Below are 24,305 nucleotides of genomic sequence, written 5' to 3'. Positions count from 1 at the left end.
ATGAGGACTGGAGGAGACATGAGGACTGGATGAGACGTGAGGAGGTGCAGAGAGGATTGGAGGAGACATGAGGAGGTGTAGAGACTGCTGGTCACTCTATTACTGAGGTGTCTCCAGTGAAGACACCGCTTCTATTCTAAACTCTATGTCTTAAAATCTTCACAGGCTCAGGTCCACTGAGTAAACTGAACAGTTTCGGTCCCAGACATGCACACACGCACGCACGCACGCACACACACACATACACACACACACACACACACACACACACACACACACACACACACACTCCCAGCTGACTTACATCACAGACGCCTGCAGCTCTGTTGGGAGCGGCGGATGAAGAGTTGAGGACGTTCTTGTTTCCGGCCTTCATGGCGGCGTCTCGGCGGGCCTGTTCCAGGAGGAGTCTGGCTCTCTCCTTCAGCTCCTCCTGACGGGAAAGAACCTTCTGAGGGCAGAAAGCGAGAGAACGTAGAGACAAACTAAAACAACAGAACCAATAATACCCAGTCTGCATCAGGTTCAGTTCTAATAGAACGCAGTAGTGAAGAAGGTGTGACTTTTCTGGACATGAGGAGATAAGTTTAGGGTAAGAAAAAGCTAGATGGACTCTGAAAATACAAAACTATTTGTATGTTTTTGATCAAATGCACAGTATAGTACAGTCTTCATTTATTTCTTCACCTTCTCAGCTGGAGGACTGGATACAGGAGCAGGTGTGGGTTCCTTTAAAACAGAAAACATAAATAGAAGTACCCAGTCAGAAAACAGTCAAAGAGCTACAGATTCTGATTTAACTCTCTGAATCCCAAAACCCACAAACAGGGTTAAACAGCATTTATATGTGATAAAAACTGCAAAAACAGAAAGAATCGTCACATTTCCAGCATTCCAGCAGTCAAATAGTCATGTTTCATGTGGTTCTGTTGGGAAAATTAATCAAATGTAAGATTTAAATTGTGCTATTTGATCAAATTTACTGTCACCTACACAGGGCTGGCCTGAATAGCAATGTCTGGGCTCCGGATATTCGGCTCTGATTAATGACAAATATTCAGATCGAATTGTCTCAAAATAAATATTCGGATACCACCGTACCGACCACATATTCAGATATCCAGATATCCAGCCCTACACCTACATGTCTCATTTTAAAAAGTGCCAGAAACAAACTGTTCTGTGATTCTAACCACTAATGAAAAACATCAAGTCAGTCAGACTACTCAGATCAACTGCAGGCCGTGTTTACACAGAAGACAAGTATTGAAAGAAAACAGACTGAGGTCAAACTACAACATATTGGAGCTATAAAATAAACTAACTAAGGCTCTAAGCCAATATACAGACGAGCAAGATGTGGGCGAGTTGTTGGAGGACTCATTCAGCATCACTTAAAGAGGAAGATGCACAATATCTGGAGTATCTGGAGCCACCATGTTTTCTGACAGTATTTAGAACACCTGTAGTTAAAAATCTTTCACTTGATTGCAGATTTTATAAATTTATGCAAAAATAAACACAGCTTTTATTTTCAATTTTTAATATGATTTATGGTGTTATAACTGTGTCATTCTGATGAAAAGACTTTTCTTTTTTAAGTTATTATTTTGGCCTTTTTATTATAGTTCACAGTGGAGAGAAACACAGGAATCGTGGGGAGCAGAGTGGAGGAAAGACCTGCAGTAAATGTCCATGGGTCGGAATCGAACCCCTGACCTGCGTTGGGTCTACAGCCTGTTTATGGGTCAGCTGTTCAGAATTAGAATTAGAATGGGTTTATTGTCATCATACATGGCATGACAAAAATATAAATAGCTTCCGCTGGACGGTGCACAACAAGCAATAAAAAATAAAATATTAACATTAAATAACAAAATCAAATGTACATATATCACAAAACAACATTTAAAAAAGGCAACATCTGCAAAGGAGGCCAGATATGTACAATATGGGAGGTAAATGAAATGGAATAAGAACCAGTAGAATATGATAAATATGTTATGGAATTGCATGAAAGCAGCAAAAAGTGACACTGTGCATTCAGGTGGAAGGTGTTTGGAGTTCAGGAGTCTGATGGACCATGGGTAGAAACTGAAATCAACCTGTTGATCTACAGGGAACGTGTTCTGAGTTGTATTTTATTCCATCAGACAGGAGGTCCTCCACTTCCGTTCCTACGGTGTGATGAAGTCGACTTCTCCAGTGCAAATGTAAACGAAGCTGTTACTGCATCACGATATGGATCAGTTTACATATTAGTACAACTACAGGAACAGCAAACAGTCATCAGCTCACACTGAAACACAACTCACTAGGGAAATACTAGGGCTGGCCCAAATAGCAAAGTCTGGGCTCTGGATATTCGATCCCGATTGGGGGGGGGGGGGTCGGAATATTCAGATCTCAAAATAAATATTTGGATGCCACCCTAACGACCAAATACCAAATATTCAGCTATCCGGGTCCAGCTCTAGAAAATACCGGCCAAAACGTAAACAAAGCCGTCTTATAAAGTCTGTCTAAGTGTTACAGCGCCGTGTCACGACTGTACATACAGTATTCATCCACTTTGCTCACCAACTAGTTCCAGTGAACCAGTTCAGACGTAATGACGAAACGTTAAACTGAGGACCTCCTGTATCTGATTCTTAAATACATTAACTGAGTCCTAGAAAATGACTTCAATCCTTCTGTACTGTATAAACTTTCACACCGACAGCTTTTAGTTGTACAGTCAGCTGGTGGAAGATGAAATGGATCTGAACATGCTGTCTCTAATGCAGGATCAGGATATATTCTCTATGATATATACTGCTTATATTTTGGTGTTCTGTGGACCAGTCTACCTGCTGGACTCACAGCTCTGACTGTCCAGTGGAGACAAGAAAGAAAAACACACACTTAGCTTAGAGTTTTATCTGCTCTGTAAACCTGAATGTAAACGGGACAAATTGAGCTTTTACATAAAAATGAGAATGTGTTTATAACGCTGAAACATGTTGATCCTCTGAACCAGTTAACCCTGGTCTGGAAGCATCCACTAACCAGATAACAGCAGATCTAAAACGGGGTATCAAGGCCGTCACAAAGCCCCCGCTGCCCCCCGCTGTCCCGTGACCTTTCACTGGTAAACAAGAAGCAGTAATCTGGGGCTAACCAACGCAGCTGGCAATGCAGACACCGAGTGTGTGTGAGAGTGTGTGTGTGTGTGTGTGTGTGTGTGTGTGTGTGTGTGTGTGTGTCTCTGAGTCAGAGAGTGTGCACGCGCATACAGGTGTGTGTGTGTGAGAGAGGTGATGTGTGCTCCGTGCAGAGCGTCGCCACGCCTGAGCAGTCACGGTGCTACTGCCATCAACTGCAGGGATGAGAAATATAATGAAAAATATAATGAAATGTCAAAGCAGGGGGTTCTCCTGGTGCTTCCAGCCGCCACTGTTTAGGCCTGGCCTGAATGCGTCTGCTGCTCACCAACCAGACAGCTGACGACAACATCTAATGCAGAAACGGGGGAATTTCGGTATGGTCATCTCTGCAGCGCCATCAACGAGGTCGGGATTGGAAGCTTAGCGAGCGCCAGGAGGAATGAATGCTCACCGCGTCCTCTGTCTTATGACTGATGTAGCCGTGGAAGTTTCAATCAAAGCTGGCTGAAGGATAAAACCCCAACAATCCATTTAGCAGCCCGGCTGGTACCTGCAGCTAAACGCTGGCAGAATCTTAATATCCGACTTGACTAGCAAGAATTAGTCAACATCAGGCAGACAGATCCAGAGGTTGTGTAAGGTTCAGGATTTATAATTACAGGTCTGCTGCTGAAAAGGACTCAAAACACTGGAAGAAAATACAACACTGCTTCTAAATCTGATGTAACTGATTATTTTCATGGTAATTCTTTTTTTAGCAGGGTTAGTTGCTGGGTTCGTAAAATGCAGAAAACGGTGAGAAATGTCAACTAGAGTTTCTCAAAAACCAAGATGACGTCCTCAGATGTCTTCTTTAGTCCACAACCTAAAGATATTCAGTTTACCGTCATAGAGGAGGAAAGAAACCTGAAAATTTGGACTTAAAAAAAAAAAAAAATTTTTACTCAAATAAAGATCATCTTCATTGTCAGTTATATCTCATTAGTTGCTTGGTAAAAATGTCAGGAAATGGTGAAAAATGTCAACAAGTGTTTCTCAGAGACTAAAACAAAGCTTCAAATGTCTTGTTTTGTCCACAACAAGAAACTAGAAAATATTCACATTTCAGAAGCTGGAAAAAGAGAATATTGACTTTTTCCTTTAAATATTACTCAAACAAAGACCATCTTCATCGTCAGTTATCTTCTCATTAGTTGTTTGATGTAGGACTTACAACCAGGACCAGAGGACTAATCTAATACCACCTCATGTGAATGTGTGTGCTGGCAGGATAACAAAGAACCCTGAATCCTTGAATATTAGGTCAGAAAATGGTGAAAAAAGTCAACCAGTGTTTCTCAGAGACCAAAACATGGATCCAAATGTCTTGTTTAGCCCCCAACCAAGAAACCAGAAAATATTCACGTTCCAGAAGCTGAAATCAGAGAATTTTGACATCTTTCCCCTAAAAATTACTAAAACCGACTGATCGATTCTCTAAATCCATGGAGATTAATTGTTCTAGTTCAATAAATGTTTTTACCTGTTTGATGGGGATCTCTGTGTGGTTGACCGGAGCAGAGCTGGTTTCTGAAGAGGGTTCAGACTCGGAGTGACGAAGGCTCGCCCTCTTCTTCTTGATCAGATCAGCGTCTCTGTTGTAGGAGAAGCCCAGTTTCTGGTGAGGAGGTGAAGATGAGGAGGTTCCTCTCCTGGTGGGAGACGCTGGTTCTCCCTCCACTCTGTCCTCTCCCACCTCCTCCTTCTCCACCCTCTGTGGTAGCTCGCTGAGGTCTAAAGTGTTGGCTTTGAGTAGAGGCCCCCGGTCCTCGGGGCCCGGCGGGGCCATGTGGGTGGAGTTTGTTGCTGAGGCGGCTAATACTGAGCGTGGTGACGGGACGGGAGGTGACGGAGAAGGTCCTGCTGCCGGCAGACCGGCTGAAACTGCTCCCACTTCTGCCGTCCAGTTGGGCTCCTTCGCCTCCCCGTCAGCAGCTTCGGCGCCGTTAGATTCGACGCCGGCGGACGCAGCAGGCTGAGCGTTCACCTGGCGGTGCTGCACGTCGTTCAGCTCGGCGTAGAACTTGTCCTGGCCGATGGAAGCATTTGTGTCGGTTTCAAAGTCGCCCACCTTGTAGGTGCTGCGGCTGCTGTTGGCCTCGATCTGCACCACATTGAGCTCCTCGCCGGAGAAGTGGGCCCGGATCTGGTACAGGTAGGTCATCACCGTCAGCTTGTCAGGGATGGCCAGCAGCACCATGTCAGAGGGCTCCAGGAGGCGAGAGATGCCCAGACTGGCAAAACCATCATAAGCCTGTCAAAGAAAGGACATCGGAGAATAAAGATACAGACTTATAGAAGCACTAATCGGGAAAACAAAGTATCCACATCACAGACAGGACGGAAGGCTGCTGAGACAGGAGAAACATGACTTCTGTTTCTAGACGTGGGCTGTATTCGGTGCATTGCTTGCATGATCTAAGCGTGTCCATGTTCATGTGTGTTGGTGCGCCAGAGACACCTTTGGCATGACTGCTGACAGCTCATGTCAGGGATGGTTGTCCCTGATAAGAGACGCAGATACCTCAAGACATAGCGCTTAATCCCAGAGTGTGTGTGAGTGTGTCCTTATCGGCCGCCTACATCAACATGCCCACGCTCTCCGTCACGCGTGTAATTGGTCTGATTAGAGTCTGATGAGAAAATACAGGTGTGATTATCAAGCAACACACGAAAACCAATCCCCCATCACAAGATAGACTGAGACAGAGAGAGACGGGATGAAAACCATTATCACAGCCAATGACAGGTAAATAAATAGATTAAAACACACACACACACACACACTGTTCCAGGTATCTCAGCTTGTATCTGGCCTGCTTGATAGTGTTGATCTAATTCCAACCTGTTGCCGTTTGTTTCTCTCCAGTCCATCATCTCTCTGACTTACATCCTCCTCTCTGTTTTCTGTCTTTTTGAACCCAGGGATTGTTTTTCAGTCATGTCCTGCTTCAATGTCAGTCATTTAGCCACAGTAGGGTCTATTAAGCATTCATGACTGTTCATTAAGACCTTGCTTTGTATCCATCACATAGATTGTTCATAAAGACTGACGAACCCTCAGTGATGCCTGGTTTTAGGCTCCAGTTGTCATCTTAACAGGACATAAAATCACCTAAAGGCCTGATCAGTAAACCCAGATAGATGATTTATGGAGACAAAACACATCAAAACAAGTCTGTGGGATTTAAACAGAGAAGACAGCCTGGTACAGATGTGGCAGCAGAAGCCTTTTAGATATGTCCTTCAGCTCGGACCACAACTGGACAGAAAAGGACGAAGCGTGGAAGGATATAGCAGCAGAATTAAAGCTCACAGGTTAGTAACGTAACACTAGCGGCTAGCAAACACACACACCACTGTAAATATGCTTGTTTATTTTTCATGGATGGACGGCGCACGCTGATGAGGCTTTATTCTTCGTTCACGTCGACTCGCATACATCGTAGGCTGAGATTCAGATTCGTTAATCTGCATAGAGCAAACTTCACATCGTGATCAAAGATTATTAGATTCATGTTGTACATCGTAGTGAGCTGGGGACTTATTAGATTATTAAAATCTCAGTGTGGAGACATCTTTACTCCCAGCTTATTCAAAAATAAGCAAAGAGGCAGAAGCATGAGTGGAGCTAATGTAGTCAACATCCTGAATTATACATACTTTTAAGTTTTAAAACAATTAAATCAGGTGTATTACATAGAAATGTACCTGCTGTAAGTTGTCCTGAGTGGGTAAATTAGCTATAGAGACCAAAAATCTTCTCTGTACCAGGTTGTAAACACATTTATTTCTACTGTAAAGTTGAGCATTTTAACATGGGGGGGTCTGTGGGGACTGACCTACTTTTAGAGGCAGCCTCTAGTGGCCATTTGAAGAACTGCAGTTTTTGGCACTGTTGAAAGCCACTGAGGTTTTTTACTTGATTCATCCATTATTTTTAGGGGCTTTGCAGATAAAGTTCTGTTTCTAAGTGGTGGTGAACAACAACAGTTTCTCAGGCGCCACCAGTTCTTTAGTCTGGGCGATGAAAAATAGCAAAATAGACATTTTTACAAAGAGTTTTACCTGGTTTCACCTAAATTCATTAGATGCAAACCACCATGGAAGTACAAAATGAGATCTCTTAGTTTGGTTACATGAAAAACCTCTAATGTGCTCCATCTTTGATCTTGAACAGCCTCGTTCAGCCTCTGGACTTTAGATGTTTTCTTTAATAAATGTGTATGGACTTCAGATCAGTACTTTATTCTTATTTATTGCTATTTATGTGGGTAAATATGTGTATTTCTGTGTGATCCCTAATGGTCATTATTAAATATTTAACCAATATTCATCAATATTGACTTAAATTGAACATTTTATCCTGATGAACTTTTCTTGTAGATCATCTAAAACCTGACTGCCTCTAATCAGTCCTTATCTGCTACCAAGTTACTAGAGTTTTATTTATTTATGCAATCTATACCGCCCTAAATATTTCCACAAAAGCTCAAACCCAGACAGGTAACTATACATAGACTATCGTTTTTCCTTTAAGTTCTGTTAAAACTTGAAGGGTTTGCCGTGTAGCTCCGCTCTGTCTACGCTGTAAGAGTAAAATAAATCCTTTTCAGCGTCGTTAATCTCCTTCTTTAACAGAGAAAACTGAGAATATAAGCATCAGAATGGAGAATAGGGAGAAGTTTCTCAATTTACAATCAATTATTGCATCTTTTGTCAGGAGTGGTCTTTTTTTTTGTCCACTGAAGGTAACAAAGACTGGAACATCTAAACTCAGGGAAATGAGCTCAGTGTGTTTCTATGTGGTCGAGACAAAGCAGAGAGAAAGAACTGATGGCGGGAAAAAGCAAATGGAGAACAGAGAGGAGTTTAAGTCCCAATTCCACCTCCTTCTGACCGAATGGGAGTATGAAAGAGAAAGGAAAGAATATGAGGAATAAGAGGGGCTGATTGGGTTTCTCACACGTATTCAGGCAGTAAAGTGTGCTGGCATTGTTCCCTCTGGCTCTGGGCAGGATGTGAAAGAGAACGACAACTCTGCTGCTCTATAGGGACAGAATGAAAGCGTGAAGGAGAAAGTGAGAGCTGCATGAGGACCTGGGTTTGGTTTCAGAGTCCATGGTAGACTTGACATGAGCTGCAGTCTTTCTGACCTCAGTGTCAGGATTTGCTCTTCTTATATCTTCTCTTTCAGATCATTCCACACCGAGGCGATTAGGAGAACCCAGAGAAGGCTTGATGTTTAATTTGGAAAATTAGAGCAACTCAAGCAGAGAAAGTCCACTACAGTAAAGGTGAGCTGGTTATAGAGTCATGTCTCAGATTAAACTAACTCATAAACATCACTGCTTCAGTAAATTTATTGTTGTGTAAAATTTGGAGAATAACAGGAAGAGAGAGAAGCTCATCTATAGCCTGACAGTCAACATGAACTCATTTCTTATTGAATCCTGTAAAAAGTTTGTGACTTTAAGTCCTACATTCCTCAGATAGAACAGATTCCCAGAGAGAAGCTTCTCCTTAGAAGGACCTGTAGTCCAGATTAATCACATAGATCAACCCAGGAGCCTCTTCAGACTGAAAGTTTACACCTGAGAAGACGTGAGATCTCTAGTTTTGTCTCTTGTACAACAAACACATCTAATGTTACTGTAAGCAGCAGTCAGCCTGAAACTCTCTAAATCTGCTCTGAAAATGAATAAATATGTAAAGAAATGATCCTAATAGAAGATTAACAGATGATTAACATAGAAATAAATGATAACCTCATGTAAAATCACAATAGTCTGGATTTTAAAATACACAAAAAAAAAACCCACTTAAATCAGAAATCTCTCTCTCCTGTACTTTCAAAAGCAGCTGTGACTCAGATCTAAACTCACTGGTTCTTTATTAAAACTAAACTATAAAAACAGAACGGAAAGGTACTAGAGTTTTTAGTGAAGATACAGTCAGTGGGATAGGAACGGTGTATTTATAGGAGAAGACTTTTAGCTGAGAATCTGGTGCACTGCTGAGTCTTTACATCAGCGTCCATCAGAGCGCCGTTGAATTAAAATTTCTAGTTACGACTTTACCCACTGGTTCAGCTTATAAATAATTCTAGATTCTTTGTTAGGCAGGTGGTTCGAGTTACTACAACAGTGAAATCCTCCTTTTACATGAATGCATGAGTCATATCTGATGATATAATATACTATATTATAGTGTGACAGTAACAGGAGACGTGTTCTCTTCTTGTACTTTTAAAATTTAAAAACAAGCTAGACTCACGGTTTATTAAAGCAAATAAATTAGAAGACAGGAATGCAGTGAACTTTTATAACGGAGATGAACAGCAGCAGATTTCTGACAGGTTTCTGTTTATAACCTCTACCTGAACCAAATGTGTGTCGGCACCAATAAACACATTAAAAAAATGAACAATTCTTCAGGTTTCCTCTGAATTTACAACTTTGGAACCAGTTCTAAGGTGAAATCAGTTCTCGATATAAATTTATACATATTCATCATAGGACTAGAACACGCCACCTAGTGGTTCATTAACATATTTTAAAGTCATGTCCAGATAATGTTTGGTTTTTTAATAAATGATTACCTTTAGTACCTGTTGGCGCCACCAGGTGGCTTCTCACTGTTTACTGCTTCCTGTAGAGACCAGAGATGGCCGGTCAGAGAGCAGAGAGCATTTTGGGAGTTTCGCTGGTCAACGGGCACCATGATCAGGTCTCCAGAGAAGCTTAATAACCTCCAACCAGCATACATGTATTAAATTAAGAGGGGATCAATTAGAAAATATTTTTTAGTGTTTTAATGTTTATAATGTTTAACAACCAGTGTCTTGGTCTGCAGATTTCCTATCAACACCAGCACATAGTCAGGAGAAAATAATCTGAATGTTTTTATCAGTTATTAACAGTTATCACTGCTTAAATTAAGCACATTTATCTAAATTAACAACAAATTTGTGAAAGTGAACATTAGCAACAGATTAGGCTTAGAATCCAAACAAGGGAGTCCAGAACCCGACGTGAGGATCAGATTTATAGTTTTTAACAGAATAGAATAGAATGGCTTTATTGTCATCATACATGGGAGCATGACTAAAATATAAATAGTTTATGAACAGTGAGAGCAGCGTATCAACGGCAGGGCTAGGACGCTGTTTGATATGATTTTAATGTAATTTTAATGAGTCCTATGGTAATTTTGTCAGGTCACCATTAAATAGGGGGACCCCATTAAATATGCTTGGAGTTTTTTTTATAGTTTATCAGTGTCTATGAGTAGTTTTGTATGTCGGAATGTATTGAAGTGAAAATTATGTGTATGATATACATTTTTAATAAAAATATTACTGGGCTACTAAATCACTAATGTAAATCTGATCTAATGCATCTTCAACATCATCTGTAACAGGAACGTCAAATGACTTGATTTCCCAAACACAGAGCTTCATTTCTGTCCACTCAGAATATCATGTATTCTAGTTTTCTCTCTTCCATCCTGGTGGTGTCAGATCTATGGACTGTATTCTAGTTTCCTCTCTTCCATCCTGGTGGTGTCAGATCTATGGACTGTATTCTAGTTTCCTCTCTTCCATCCTGCTGGTGTCAGATCTATGGACTATATTCTAGTTTCCTCTCTTCCATCCTGCTGGTGTCAGATCTATGGACTATATTCTAGTTTTCTCTCTTCCATCCTGGTGGTGTCAGATCTATGGACTGTATTCTAGTTTCCTCTCTTCCATCCTGCTGGTGTCAGATCTATGGACTGTATTCTAGTTTTCTCTCTTCCATCCTGCTGGTGTCAGATCTATGGACTGTATTCTAGTTTTCTCTCTTCCATCCTGGTGGTGTCAGATCTATGGACTATATTCTAGTTTTCTTTCTTCTATCCTGGTGGTGTCAGATCTATGGACTGTATTCGAGTTTCCTCTCTTCCATTCTGGTGGTGTCAGATCTATGGACTATATTCTAGTTTTCTCTCTTCCATCCTGCTGGTGTCAGATCTATGGACTATATTCTAGTTTTCTCTCTTCCATCCTGGTGGTGTCAGATCTATGGACTGTATTCTAGTTTTCTCTCTTCCATCCTGCTGGTGTCAGATCTATGGACTGTATTCTAGTTTTCTCTCTTCCATCCTGCTGGTGTCAGCTCTATGGACTATATTCTAGTTTTCTCTCTTCCATGCTGCTGGTGTCAGATCTATGGACTGTATTCTAGTTTTCTCTCTTCTATCCTGGTGGTGTCAGATCTATGGACTGTATTCTAGTTTTCTCTCTTCCATCCTGCTGGTGTCAGATCTATGGACTGTATTCTAGTTTTCTCTCTTCCATCCTGGTGGTGTCAGATCTATGGACTATATTCTAGTTTTCTTTCTTCTATCCTGGTGGTGTCAGATCTATGGACTGTATTCTAGTTTCCTCTCTTCCATTCTGGTGGTGTCAGATCTATGGACTGTATTCTAGTTTCCTCACTTCCATCCTGCTGGTGTCAGATCTATGGACTGTATTCTAGTTTCCTCTCTTCCATCCTGCTGGTGTCAGATCTATGGACTATATGCTAGTTTCCTCTCTTCCATTCTGGTGGTGTCAGATCTATGGACTATATTCTAGTTTTCTCTCTTCCATCCTGCTGGTGTCAGATCTATGGACTATATTCTAGTTTTCTCTCTTCCATCCTGCTGGTGTCAGATCTATGGACTGTATTCTAGTTTTCTCTCTTCCATGCTGCTGGTGTCAGATCTATGGACTGTATTCTAGTTTCCTCTCTTCCATCCTGGTGGTGTCAGATCTATGGACTGTATTCTAGTTTTCTCTCTTCCATCCTGGTGGTGTCAGATCTATGGACTGTATTCTAGTTTCCTCTCTTCCATCCTGGTGGTGTCAGATCTATGGACTGTATTCTAGTTTTCTCTCTTCCATCCTGGTGGTGTCAGATCTATGGACTATATTCTAGTTTTCTTTCTTCTATCCTGGTGGTGTCAGATCTATGGACTGTATTCTAGTTTCCTCTCTTCCATTCTGGTGGTGTCAGATCTATGGACTATATTCTAGTTTTCTCTCTTCCATCCTGCTGGTGTCAGATCTATGGACTATATTCTAGTTTTCTCTCTTCCATCCTGCTGGTGTCAGATCTATGGACTATATTCTAGTTTTCTTTCTTCTATCCTGGTGGTGTCAGATCTATGGACTATATTCTAGTTTTCTCTCTTCCATCCTGCTGGTGTCAGATCTATGGACTATATTCTAGTTTTCTCTCTTCCATCCTGCTGGTGTCAGATCTATGGACTGTATTCTAGTTTCCTCTCTTCCATCCTGCTGGTGTCAGATCTATGGACTATATTCTAGTTTTCTCTCTTCCATCCTGCTGGTGTCAGATCTATGGACTATATTCTAGTTTTCTCTCTTCCATCCTGGTGGTGTCAGATCTATGGACTATATTCTAGTTTTTTCTCTTCCATCCTGCTGGTGTCAGATCTATGGACTATATTCTAGTTTTCTCTCTTCCATCCTGCTGGTGTCAGATCTATGGACTGTATTCTAGTTTTCTCTCTTCCATCCTGGTGGTGTCAGATCTATGGACTGTATTCTAGTTTTCTCTCTTCCATCCTGCTGGTGTCAGATCTATGGACTGTATTCTAGTTTTCTCTCTTCCATCCTGGTGGTGTCAGATCTATGGACTATATTCAAGTTTTTTCTCTTCCATCCTGGTGGTGTCAGATCTATGGACTATATTCTAGTTTTCTCTCTTCCATCCTGCTGGTGTCAGATCTTTGGACTAAATGTCAGCTCCGGATGCCCCGGGCCGACTCCTCCTGCTCCCCCTCCACCTCCTCTCAGTGACTGACAGCTATCTATCATTGTCAATCATCAGCCCGACCCTGACGGTGGAGCTGGGGGCGCTTTAGCCTGGTGCTTGGTGCTACGCTATCAGATGGCGTGGCAAATTACTTCTCCTTGGCCTCATTACACACACAGAAGTGCACTGAGAAAACAGAGCAGGCATGAAGCTGAACATCAGAGCTCCAAACTCCTAAAACAGACACCATTACGTATAAAACCATCAATAAACCAGCATACGCACAGTCTGATCATCTCAAAGGACACAAATGTTCTAAAAATTCACCTCTTTCTCTTTTTTCCAACCCACCCCCAGTATTGATTGTCCTTATCTGTCATAATTCAGCTCTGTCTGAGCTCATTGCAGATAGACTGGAGGAGGAGGGGTTGTCTATCAACTAGTAAATGAAAAGCACAGATAGTTGTCCTTTCTATACATTTCCATTCCTGCCGTCAATTCAGTAAATTCTATACATCCTAACAACATGAAGCAGTTCCATACAGAAAACATGTCACTTTCATCCTCTTTCATTCGATGATTCACACATTTTCATTTCCTCTTAAAACATTTTCATCTTTACTGCTCTCCATCACATTTTCTTTCTATAATTTTTACTCTTGTTTGCTTAAAATGCCCCAATACACCGTCCTCAGCTGGTGAGAGCATTTCCTCTTTTCCTGCAGTAAACATCAGCTCCCCTGTTTTTAACCTTCAGGGTGCTACATGACACCACATCAGTTCTCTTTCTGCTTTCCTGAACCGGCTAGCTATCACCATCAGTTCCTTAGAAAACAGTGTGCAGCTCACAGACAAACAACAGCTTCCATAGTATGAGCAGTACATAGAAACTGGATGTCACATAAAAAGATTAGCTTATGTATAGATTTTAATGCTAAATTGACCTAGGAAGCTGAATAAAGCGACTAAAGCTGCTAACAGCCACATTTTCATAACATCTGTCAGGTGAATTTGAAGCAAACTTTGGAATAAATACAATAAAGAAAATGTGAATGAACCATTGCATACACCTGGTAGCGTAGTGACACCAGAAGGTCGCAGTAGAGGCTCCGTTACACATACTTGTTATAATTATTAGAATAGTACGTTACGGACCTTCATCCAGCTCTGGACCACACCTTAGACTGTATATAAAGATAGATCTTTATATACAGTCTGTGGATCACACCATGGACTGTATATAAAGATAGGAAACAGATCTTTATATACAGTCTCTGGACCACACAGTGCTCCAACATTGGACTGAAATTCATCACGTATGTTTAAGGTATTCAAAAAGGAGGATAACTGAGTGAAAATGACTTTTCTCCAATATTTAAGTAATAAATAGTAGCTTAGAGACGCGTCTATAGTTTTTAGATCATGAGGGTCTAACTTAGCGACATGTTCCAACATCCATAGAACCGTGTTTTATACTACGTCAGAAAAAGAGTCAGTAAGTCCCGATACATCGCATGTTAAATGCAGTATATCTAAAAATCCAAGATGTCCTACTACATCTACACATACATAACAGTTGGAGTTATAAGTTTGAGTTGGTAATAAGACAATATAACCATAATATCTAACTGCAGACTGATGGATAAATGACAGTCAGAGCTGAAGGTTTTCTATTATGATGAAGCAGTATGTTCACACCGTATGCACACTAAATAAAACTACATATTTAGTACAGGAAGCTGCAGGAAGTCCTAAAAGGCAGAAGAAGAGAAGTAGATCTGGTATGTTAGGCTAGGTTTACCCAGCTGAATGTTAGACGGAGAGGAATACAGTTATTAGACCAGTGATACTTCCATCCCTTTGGTAAGCAGCTTTTTGATGCTCTCCTTATTTCACATGTCACAAGTTTAAGTCTATTATTATCCATATGTGTCTACTAACATTCTTCATGTGCCTCGACATATTTCAAAGTTTTTAAATGCAGTTAATCTATTTATAAATTGTAAAATCATTGTAAAGACTAATGTTCACATTCAAACAATGATATCCAGTGAATGAAGTATATATATGAGGATATCTCTAGTCCTGCACAGTTTAGTTCTTACAGATTTAACAAGCGCTCCACATACATTAACCAGCCCATACTTTGTCCGGTAGATCTCCAGGATGCTTCTGTGTTGTATGTTCAGCGTATTCTCAGACTCTGGAGGGCTGTATGAGCGCTGGCAGCAGATTTCAGGTGATATCTACCAAATGTACACCAGGAGGAGATCCTAACAGAGGAGCTGGTGGTGCTGCAGCCTTTCACCAGCTATCACCTTCTACGGCATATTCCCTTATTACTTATATCTAACCAATTTCTGCAGGGCTACTTGAGCACCTGGAGGGGGTGAGGGGCAGTTAGCAGATATGGGATTGGGTCTGCACCTCTCCCTCCACTGTGGTTATTGTCAACAGGGTAGCATTCATGCCTAACAGGGCCACCAGAGGTTATCGCTGAGCCAGAGAGTGTATGAGAAGAGGAAATCAAGCTGCAGGAAGCCCACGCATATCGTTCTGTGTAGCCCTCAGGCCGCAGAGGGACGGCTGTGGTTGTGTATGTAGTTGTGCCAGAGCGTGCAGGAAAGGAAACGTGCACGCTAAGAGCCGCAGGGAGAATGGAGATCTGTACGAATGAACACCTTAGACGGTGAATATGATGACACAGGGCAAGCAGGAGAAGAGGTGCGTGCACGTCAGCTTTATGTAGAGACGGAGTTATTCAGCTGAGCGCTGGGAATGAGTGCACGCGAGTCAGAGAGGAATGAAACCAGAGAGGCCGTGGAGTTAAACATGGTGGTACACTCCAACTAACACATAAATACGACTGTTTTATACATAAAATATGAGTTATTCCATCTCAAACCATCACGTTGGGGAGAATTTCTGCTCAATCACCTCTGATTTACTAGATTTGTTTATTTCGGTGAAGATATTTCTAAAATCTTCAACTTTATACATAAAATACTTTCTGAAATGAAAGAAAATACACAAAACTACAAGACAAGTCTCCTCCCAACCAAGACTTATGCTGCAAAATGGGTTCTGAAACAGAAAAATACGCCTACTTTAAGAAAAATATCTCTTAGTTATATCCTGGAGCTCCAGGACTCTGTGGATGAAACCCAGCGATATTTACATTCTGTGGTACGACTCCTCACATCCACTCAGTTATGAAAACTCAGCGTTAATAAACTTATTAGCATTTTGGTGACGGAGTATTTTGTACTGATCCATTTTATTTTGTAATATTGTGACATGCAGCTAAGCTAGGTCGGAAAATATCAGGAGTTGACTTCTGCTTTGTCAATGGTCTAGTTCCTGTAAGATGGAACTTCTCATGACAGCCTCAGTTTTTTATATCATATTTTACTTCCTCTATAATAAAGAGACTACTCGACCTATTTCTTCATCATTGCAGATTATGAATCAGTCACATCATGAGAAATAACAGTAAAAATTCCAGGCTTTTATTGTTAATAATTCCTGAGAAATTGTCATTCAAACATCAAATTTCAATGTCAAAAAAATGTGCTGAAGGTGCATCGGCAAGAATTTAAAAAAATAAAATAAAATCTTGAAAAGTATTTGATACGTGAAGCTAAAATTTCAGAGATAATATTTCAAAAATCTATATTTTATGGTAATAAAGTTTGAAGCTAATCAGAGATGGTGGAGCAGCAGGGTGCAGTTGGAATAACATATGATAAACAATATATAAATTAATTAATGTACAGATTAATCTAAATGTTCTCTTATGAAGCACATCAGCACCTAAATACAGCAGAGGTATTTTGGTGGACACTAAATCCATGTAAACATCCAATGAAATCTGTCATTTGTACATTATTTCTGCAGTGGATGTTTGTGAACACACATTTTAAACTCTCTATCCAGGGATTAATGCCGGTCTGTAAATCAGGGAGCTGAGTGGTGTGAGGCCCAGCAGAGGCTGCTTCTTACCTTTTTGTTGTTTTCTTTAATATCCTGAGGACTGAGCGACTTGTAGTCTCTGGAAGAACAGTGGGCAGGAGAGGCGTGTTTAAATATGCGTCACATGTAATGGTATTAGCACTGGAACATGCAATTTCATAGCAGCGTAATCAACAGAACTAATAGAGTGGAAAATATGTAAAAATAACACAGCGGAGAGCAGAAAGCACGCACACACACACACACACACACACACACACACACACACACACACACACACACACACACACACACACACACACACACACACACACACACACACACACACACACACACACACACACACACACACACATCTGTACACAGCACGGCTGATGAACGATCTTCATGATGGGATGGCAGCTGTTCTTTAGACTGGTACACACACATTAAACACTCAACATTTAAGGAAGCCCATACACTCTAAACGCTAAAAAAAAGAATCATAATCACAATAAAACCAGCAGCAGACATGTAGCTGTTGTGTAAATGATGCAAATATGACAGCAAGTTATCAAATATAGAAAATAGGAGAGTTTGGATCTAATGTGAACATACAGGATGTCTTCTTAACCTGATTTTAATTCTTAATTATGTATTTTATATCCTGAAGGAGTCCTGAGTGTGATTTCCACCCAGATGTTCTGTATTTCAGCTTTATAATCTGACAGGAACAGTGTTCGTACATTACGTCTGGTCTGAAGTGGTGCAGCAGAGCGCAGAAGGCCAGCCCGTTCCTCCAGGACGTGGTGAAGTTGGTGATCTTCACCCCGCGGTAGTTCTTGGTGACCTCCCGGCACCAGGCCAGCAGGGACTGGCTGGCATTGGGCTTCCCTCCCAGAACAGGGCTGGGGACGGGGCTGGGCTGCAGACAGGAGGAGGAATATTTAATGTTTCTGAAATATCAGAAACCAAAGATGCAACATTTTAATAATATCCAGTGATTAAATCAGGGCTGGTAATTTGGGACACTCTTGATTTCTGACCCTCTAAACTCTAAGCAGTTTCTCTCCTGTCATATTTCACTCACTGTGGGTTCATTTTTCACAGTAATATAAAATCCTGAACGTCTATGGATAGAAGTAGAGAGAACTTAAAAATGTCTTTGAGCAACAGGACACAGTTAAAACGCCATAAATCATAAAAAACACAGAAACAAACATTGCAATTAATTGAATTCGGTTGATTCGTCATTTCACAAAAATATAAAGAACCCGGAATCAACAAGTAAAACATTTTCCAACATATTCTACCAATACTGGAGAAATATTCTGCTTCAATCTGCTGTTGATATTTTCCTTTTTACATCCTCAACAAACTATCATCAGCTCCAGAGACGTTTCACCGAGCTGGATGGATCCTCCAACAACTTCCTCCTGTTTATGATTTCTGAGCCAAGCTGCTTTTATTTTATAGCTCAGGTGCTTTACTTTACTCTTTCTGTGCGTGTTTCTGATCTACTTTCTGTAAACACGGCCTGCAGTTCAGTCTAATAGCCGCTGAATCTTTGTCCCGTCTCTCAGCTGCAGCTGAGTTTAAAGAATATTCAGTTCTGTTGGTTTATTTTTGGTGGGATGTAGAATAAAATGATTTTGGTGAAACAGCAAAACTAAGCTCAGGTTTGGTTAAACATTCCAGTCCAGCCACACATCAGGCAGTAGTTCAAGGACTGTTTTAAAGCTGAATATCTTTTTGTTTTATGGTTTCTGGCACTAATAAATGGTGTCATTTTGCAGATTTTTACAGATTTTCAAACCCACTAGCAGGTTTCAGGGTTCAATGATTAAAGTATAAATGGCAAAAAGCATCAATACTGAAAAGATAAATTATTTCTTCAGTATTTTATCTGAAACCTTTGAGCGGTGAGAGAAATATCTGAAAGGTTTTTATGTTTTCCTCCCTAAAGCTTTCATTATTTATTTGTTAATCAGATGCCCTACTTAGCAACCACCACCCGTCCAATTAGCATTCCATAGTGGCATATAATGAGCGTGCACGTGCACAGACACACTACAGCGGAGGGTCATTCAGAAATATGACCGTGAATAATGTAAACATCTTATTAATTAGCTCCGCCTCTGAAGTCTTATCTGGGCTGAAAGCTTCCCCGTTAGAGCCATTTCCTCTCCCAGACTCCAGATCCCAGAAATCCTTGGTGGAGCCGCTGGTCCTCCTCCGACAGATTCTGATTATTCAGCGCTAATCTGGTTATGGGGGTACCGATATGCCTCATTCTCTCAGATCATTGTGGAGAGAAACGGCAAAAATGTCACAGAGATTTGATTAAATTCATTAGAGAGCTGGCGATCAAAAAGACCAGAATGTGTTCCAGATTACTATTGTAGGAAGACAATGACTTTAACATCTGACAAATACGACAGATTCACTTAATTAACAACCTAATGTGTTTAACGAGGCAGTCAAAGGTTCATCTGGATGTATTTGACTTCTAATAAAATCACACTAAACACACATTCTCAGCTGTTAATCAGATGTGAAGCTAATACGTTTATTTAAATCTTCTTTTTTGATTGTGGACTTTCTTAAAAAGCAGCTTTAAATACAGAATTCCAGGTCTTCTCTCTCAGCCAGGTGAGGTTTAATGGAATAAAACTGTCAGGCTAAAGGTTTATTTAACTTGAAGCAGTGAAAAGAGACTGACAGAGATGTTAGAAGTGCTGCTGCCGACCACTAGAACCAGTTAACCCAGTTTTAGATCTCAGCTGGACTACAGGAGTGTCTGTGGTGGCCGACCAACCCCCTCTGATGGTGTCTTCCTGCTACTGCAGGAACAGAAAATAAAACAGCAGCAGCCAAAGCTGAGGAGTCATTTATTAAATGATGGCTGAATGTGATCCTTTAGGAGAAGATATAAGTATTTATAGAAGGTTTAGAAAGGGTGTAGGAGAGAAAAAAGGACTTTTTTGTATCAGAATTTTAAAACTTGTGGAAAGACGGCTCCAGAAATGGACTTCTGGGCTTCCACTGGAATCTAATGTTTGTATTCTCTGATCTAAACATGTTTTTAAGTCCCTCTGATTACTGATTTTGCTATTTGTAGACTTTCTGTGTTAGTTTATGGCTGGTTTTATCCAGTTAGCGGCGCTCTAAAAGCCCCTGGATGCCTCCTATTGTTGCATGTTAACCTGTGACTGCCAGCCGGGAGCCGGCTGAGACGCCACAAGGGCCCAAACAGATGAAAGAGACCGGAGGACACCTCTAATAGCACTTCCTAACCTTTGTGGCGGTGTGTGAGTGAGGATGTGAGTAATGCAGGCCAGTGGCGGTGAGGACGGGGAGACGGCAGCCTCGGGGCAGACACTTGACATTTCCGGCTCATCTTTAAAAGAGGGCCTTAACCTTTCCCCACAGCTTCTTCAGACACGTTTAGGAGGCCTCCACAACACCTCCGTGCCGCTCAAACAAATGGAAGGAGGGAGATAAAAAGTCAGGAAAGTCAGTAACGATTAGAAACGTGCTCGCAATTACCGCCTGGATGCAGAGGAGAGAGAAACAAGGACTGCATGACGCCCAACTAAAGCCTCATTTTAGCATTCACACCAGAAACCACAGAAGAAACGAAGAAACATTTATCTATATGTTCCTCTGCTGGCCGACTGGCCGGACCGGCTGCTCCAGGTGTGTTGTTGTGTGTGTTTCTGTGTGTGTTTCTGTGTTGTATTTCTGTGTGTGCTTGCAGAGTTCCAGTGTGGAATGGTCTTCCTCCAGGTATAAAGAGACTTTATTGTCATTGGGCAGAAGTACAACGAAATTTGTGTGTATTTGTCTGTGTGTGTTTTTCTGTGGAGTGGTCTTCCTCCAGTTGTGTTGTGTTTGTGGTGTGTTTCTGTGTGTGTTTCTGTGGTCTTCCTCCAGTTGTGTAGTGTTTCTGCGTGTGTGTGTTTGTGTGTTTCTGTGTGTGTGTGCTTGTGTGGTCTTCCTCCAGGCCTTCCCCTCCTGCTTTTTTCAAGTGACGGTTGAAAGTAGCTGTCTAATTTGAGCGCTCTAATTACCTGGGATTAGAGACCAGGTGCTATTAAAGCAATTAGACACACAGTACACTCCAGCGCCGCAGACCCTCACCGGCGGAAAACACACACACACACACACCTACACACACACACACACACACACACACACACACACACACCTAGACACACACACACACACACACCTAGACACACACACACACACCTAGACACACACACACACACACACACGCACACACACACACACACACACACACACACACCTAGACACACACACACACACACACCTAGACACACACACACACACACACACACACACACACACACACACCTAGACACACACACACACACACCTAGACACACACACACACACACACACACACACACACACACACACACGCACACAGACACACACCAGAACACACACCTGAGTAAGAGCCAGTGGGAAAAAAAACATACATTAGCAAGTAGGAGACTGTCTTTAAGGCCCATTTTCCACCCACACTCACTAATAAAGACTCCCACACTTTAATAAGTTACATTTAGATGATGTTTAGAGTCAGTTTAGTGAACTCTGCCTCTGTTAAACCAGGTGAAAAATACCTGGACGTCAGTAACACTTTCCTTCCTTCACGACAAACCGGTTTCAAGAAGCGACACGTTATCCATGCACGTCACCATCTAACCCAGACCCATGTCATTTTCTCATTTGTCCTGTTCCATTACGTTCCATCCTGATAAAGGTTTACAAATCTGTCCAGCTTTCATCTCCATCAAACCTGAACCAGCAGCATGTCGTGTTTTACAGGAAGCATTTCCTAAAGACACAAACACGGAGCAGCAGGAATATTATGAGCAGCAGAAACACACCCGACTTATCAACCCGTCTGAGTCTGGCCTGGAGGAGGGCGTGTGTGTGTGTGTGTGTGTGTGTAGGTGTGTGTGTGTGTGTGTGTGTGTGTGTGTGTGTGTGATAGCCATGTAGCTCGCTGAGCTCCAGGGTAGGATTAACGGAGAGCATCGCCTCAGCCCACAAACATTCCATGTTAAAAGTGAAAAGGCAACCTTCATTACTATCGGTGGCACAGAACCTCCTCCTCTGCTGAAAATACAACAGATTCCATTATTCCCGATGCCTCCGTGTCAACAACACACATCTGACGGGGCAAAGAGAGAAGAGGAAAAAGCTGGAAGAAGGAAGGGATGTTAGAGAGAAAGAAGGAGGTTAAGCTCACTACAATGAACGACAGATAGGAGGAAGCTTCCAGGTTGGAGCTGCTGTCAGGAGGATTTCTGGAAGGTGTTTTCTGATCTGAGATCAGGAGTGAACAATGATATAAAATATAAACCATCACATGCTGGGTCTGAATGATTCTGAGGTTGGAAACTGTTGAATTTACAGAACACGAGGCTAAAATCTACTGTATTAAATCTGACTGAAATAGATTTAAGAGCAGCTTGGCCAACATACACTGACTTATAATCATCATTAGACATGGATGTAGTTTACCTGCCCTGGCCAGGTGAACCTCTGAGCTCGAGGCTGTTTCCAGGATAATTTAACTACCTTTATAATTCTAAACTCTTATCTTGGTCTCTGGAAGCTCTAGTCATACGTGCTGCATCTTGTTTTCTTCAGAACAGTCAAAGCTTTCCATCATTTGATACAATGATGTTTGTTTTTCTATCAAGGGAAGAAAATATTAGTGTGGAATTGATCTGTTTTTACATGAATGTGATCATAAAATGCTGGCTGCAGAGATTTCTGTTCGTAAATGTGGAATGGACATTGTCTGGACCATGAAGGTGGGATCCTGGATGACTTACAAACTGTTTGAAACACCTGCTTAGTGAATGAAGATAAATGGACTGCTTCTGTCTTCCTGCACATGGATGACCTGCACTAGTTTTATTGTTTTACTTTTGTGTCACTCCAATTACAAACAAGCCTATAATTCAGTGTTCATTTTTATACAAAGCAGTAATAATGTATTTAAAATAAAGCAGAAATAATAAAAACTCTATTTGGCATACGGGCAGATAATCTGTATTATAGTAACAGGAAGTTTATTTTGAAATGCAGAACATTAAGAAACAATAAGAGTTCTGGCACTTTATCTACCAAAAAGCAGGAGAGTTAATACGGATGAAGGACTTAGTTAAATTTATTCTGTTTTCATAATTCTGTTACTTTAACATGTGCAAATATAAATAATTACAAAGCTCTGATTCTGCTTTAAGCATCCCTAGATAGTAACGTGTCTATGAAATGAGGAGTTTATGTATAATTCAAACCAGAACACAGGTGAGGAGATGCATTGAGGCTGTAAATATGATCACATTTTCTGTTAACTGAAGACTATTTTTCATCACACAGACAAGCAGCTGGTACTGTTGGGAAGTTTAGTGGTTTCATTTTGTAGGACATTAAATACTAAACTGAGAAGAAGTGATGTCAGCTGTATGACGGAAGGTAAAATGTACAATACCTGAACACGGCGTCTTTATTTTTATCCTCACTGTATTTGTGTATTTCTTGTCTTGTTTCCTACTAAGCTGTATTTATATCTAGATGCTGTAATGTGATTCTCCAGTGAGGGACCAATAAAGTGTATTGTATCTTATCTTGGTGACAAAGAGCATCCATCAGGATCTAAGCGTTAAAAAGCTTTGTTTGCTTCACACTAATGGAAAATGATAGTTAACAACAGATTTGGTTTAGAAACGCATTCAGTATTTTTTTGTTTCCAATCATTATGCTGATATATAATGGCATCTAATTAAAGCTTTTACAGATTTTCAGATCAGAATCAGCAGCTAAACAGCTTCAGAACGTGTCAGGATGTCAGTATGTTGATTAGGAGGTAAAAAGCTGAAGAACTGTCTAAAACTTGAAAATCTGTCATCCTAAATGAAGACCGACCAACGTAAACCAACCACATTAAAGGACCAGAGAACTCAGCGGCCACTGAAACTGGCCTTCTGGAGTCATAAAAAAGATACCAGTCAAACAGTCAAAGCTTTAAGTGGCAGCTTTGTCTCACTCCGGGGCAAAACTCTTCAATGGAAACTTAACTGGCCTCAACCCAATGACATAAACCCACAACTCTGTGGAGAGAAAAGAGCTTTGTGTCGTTCCAATCTCACTTTGGAGGCTTCAAAGCAGTGTCAGGGAGTGTCAGATTTGAGGAGGTGTTGAATCTCATACTCTTTAAAACTTGTAATCCGCTCAAGGAACCTACGGCAAAAAAAAAAAAAAAAATCCACACATTCACACACACACACACACACACACACAAAGCACACATAAGCAC

The 24,305-nt window shown here is 41.2% G+C and overlaps 1 protein-coding gene across 9 annotated transcripts in view; it reads right to left on the bottom strand.

The window, feature by feature from the left end:
• ehbp1 (EH domain binding protein 1) overlaps positions 1-24,305 on the bottom strand; it is a 211,641-nt gene that overhangs the window by 93,808 nt on the left and 93,528 nt on the right. For 7 of the 9 annotated variants that reach the window (XM_055018950.1, XM_055018956.1, XM_055018957.1 and 4 more), the window contains 5 exons: positions 17,689-17,867; positions 16,994-17,042; positions 4,669-5,439; positions 688-729; positions 305-451 (listed from right to left, as the gene is read on the bottom strand). In XM_055018950.1, coding sequence (XP_054874925.1) covers positions 305-451; positions 688-729; positions 4,669-5,439; positions 16,994-17,042; positions 17,689-17,867 — 1,188 coding nt within the window. The remainder of the gene's footprint in view (positions 1-304; positions 452-687; positions 730-4,668; positions 5,440-16,993; positions 17,043-17,688; positions 17,868-24,305) is intronic. The other 2 variants (XM_055018953.1, XM_055018954.1) reach the window with 2 other exon arrangements.

This window comes from Amphiprion ocellaris, chromosome 16 (assembly GCF_022539595.1).
Source record: "Amphiprion ocellaris isolate individual 3 ecotype Okinawa chromosome 16, ASM2253959v1, whole genome shotgun sequence".
Taxonomy (NCBI): Eukaryota; Metazoa; Chordata; class Actinopteri; family Pomacentridae; genus Amphiprion; species Amphiprion ocellaris.
This window is presented reverse-complemented; position numbering and strand designations above follow the sequence as displayed.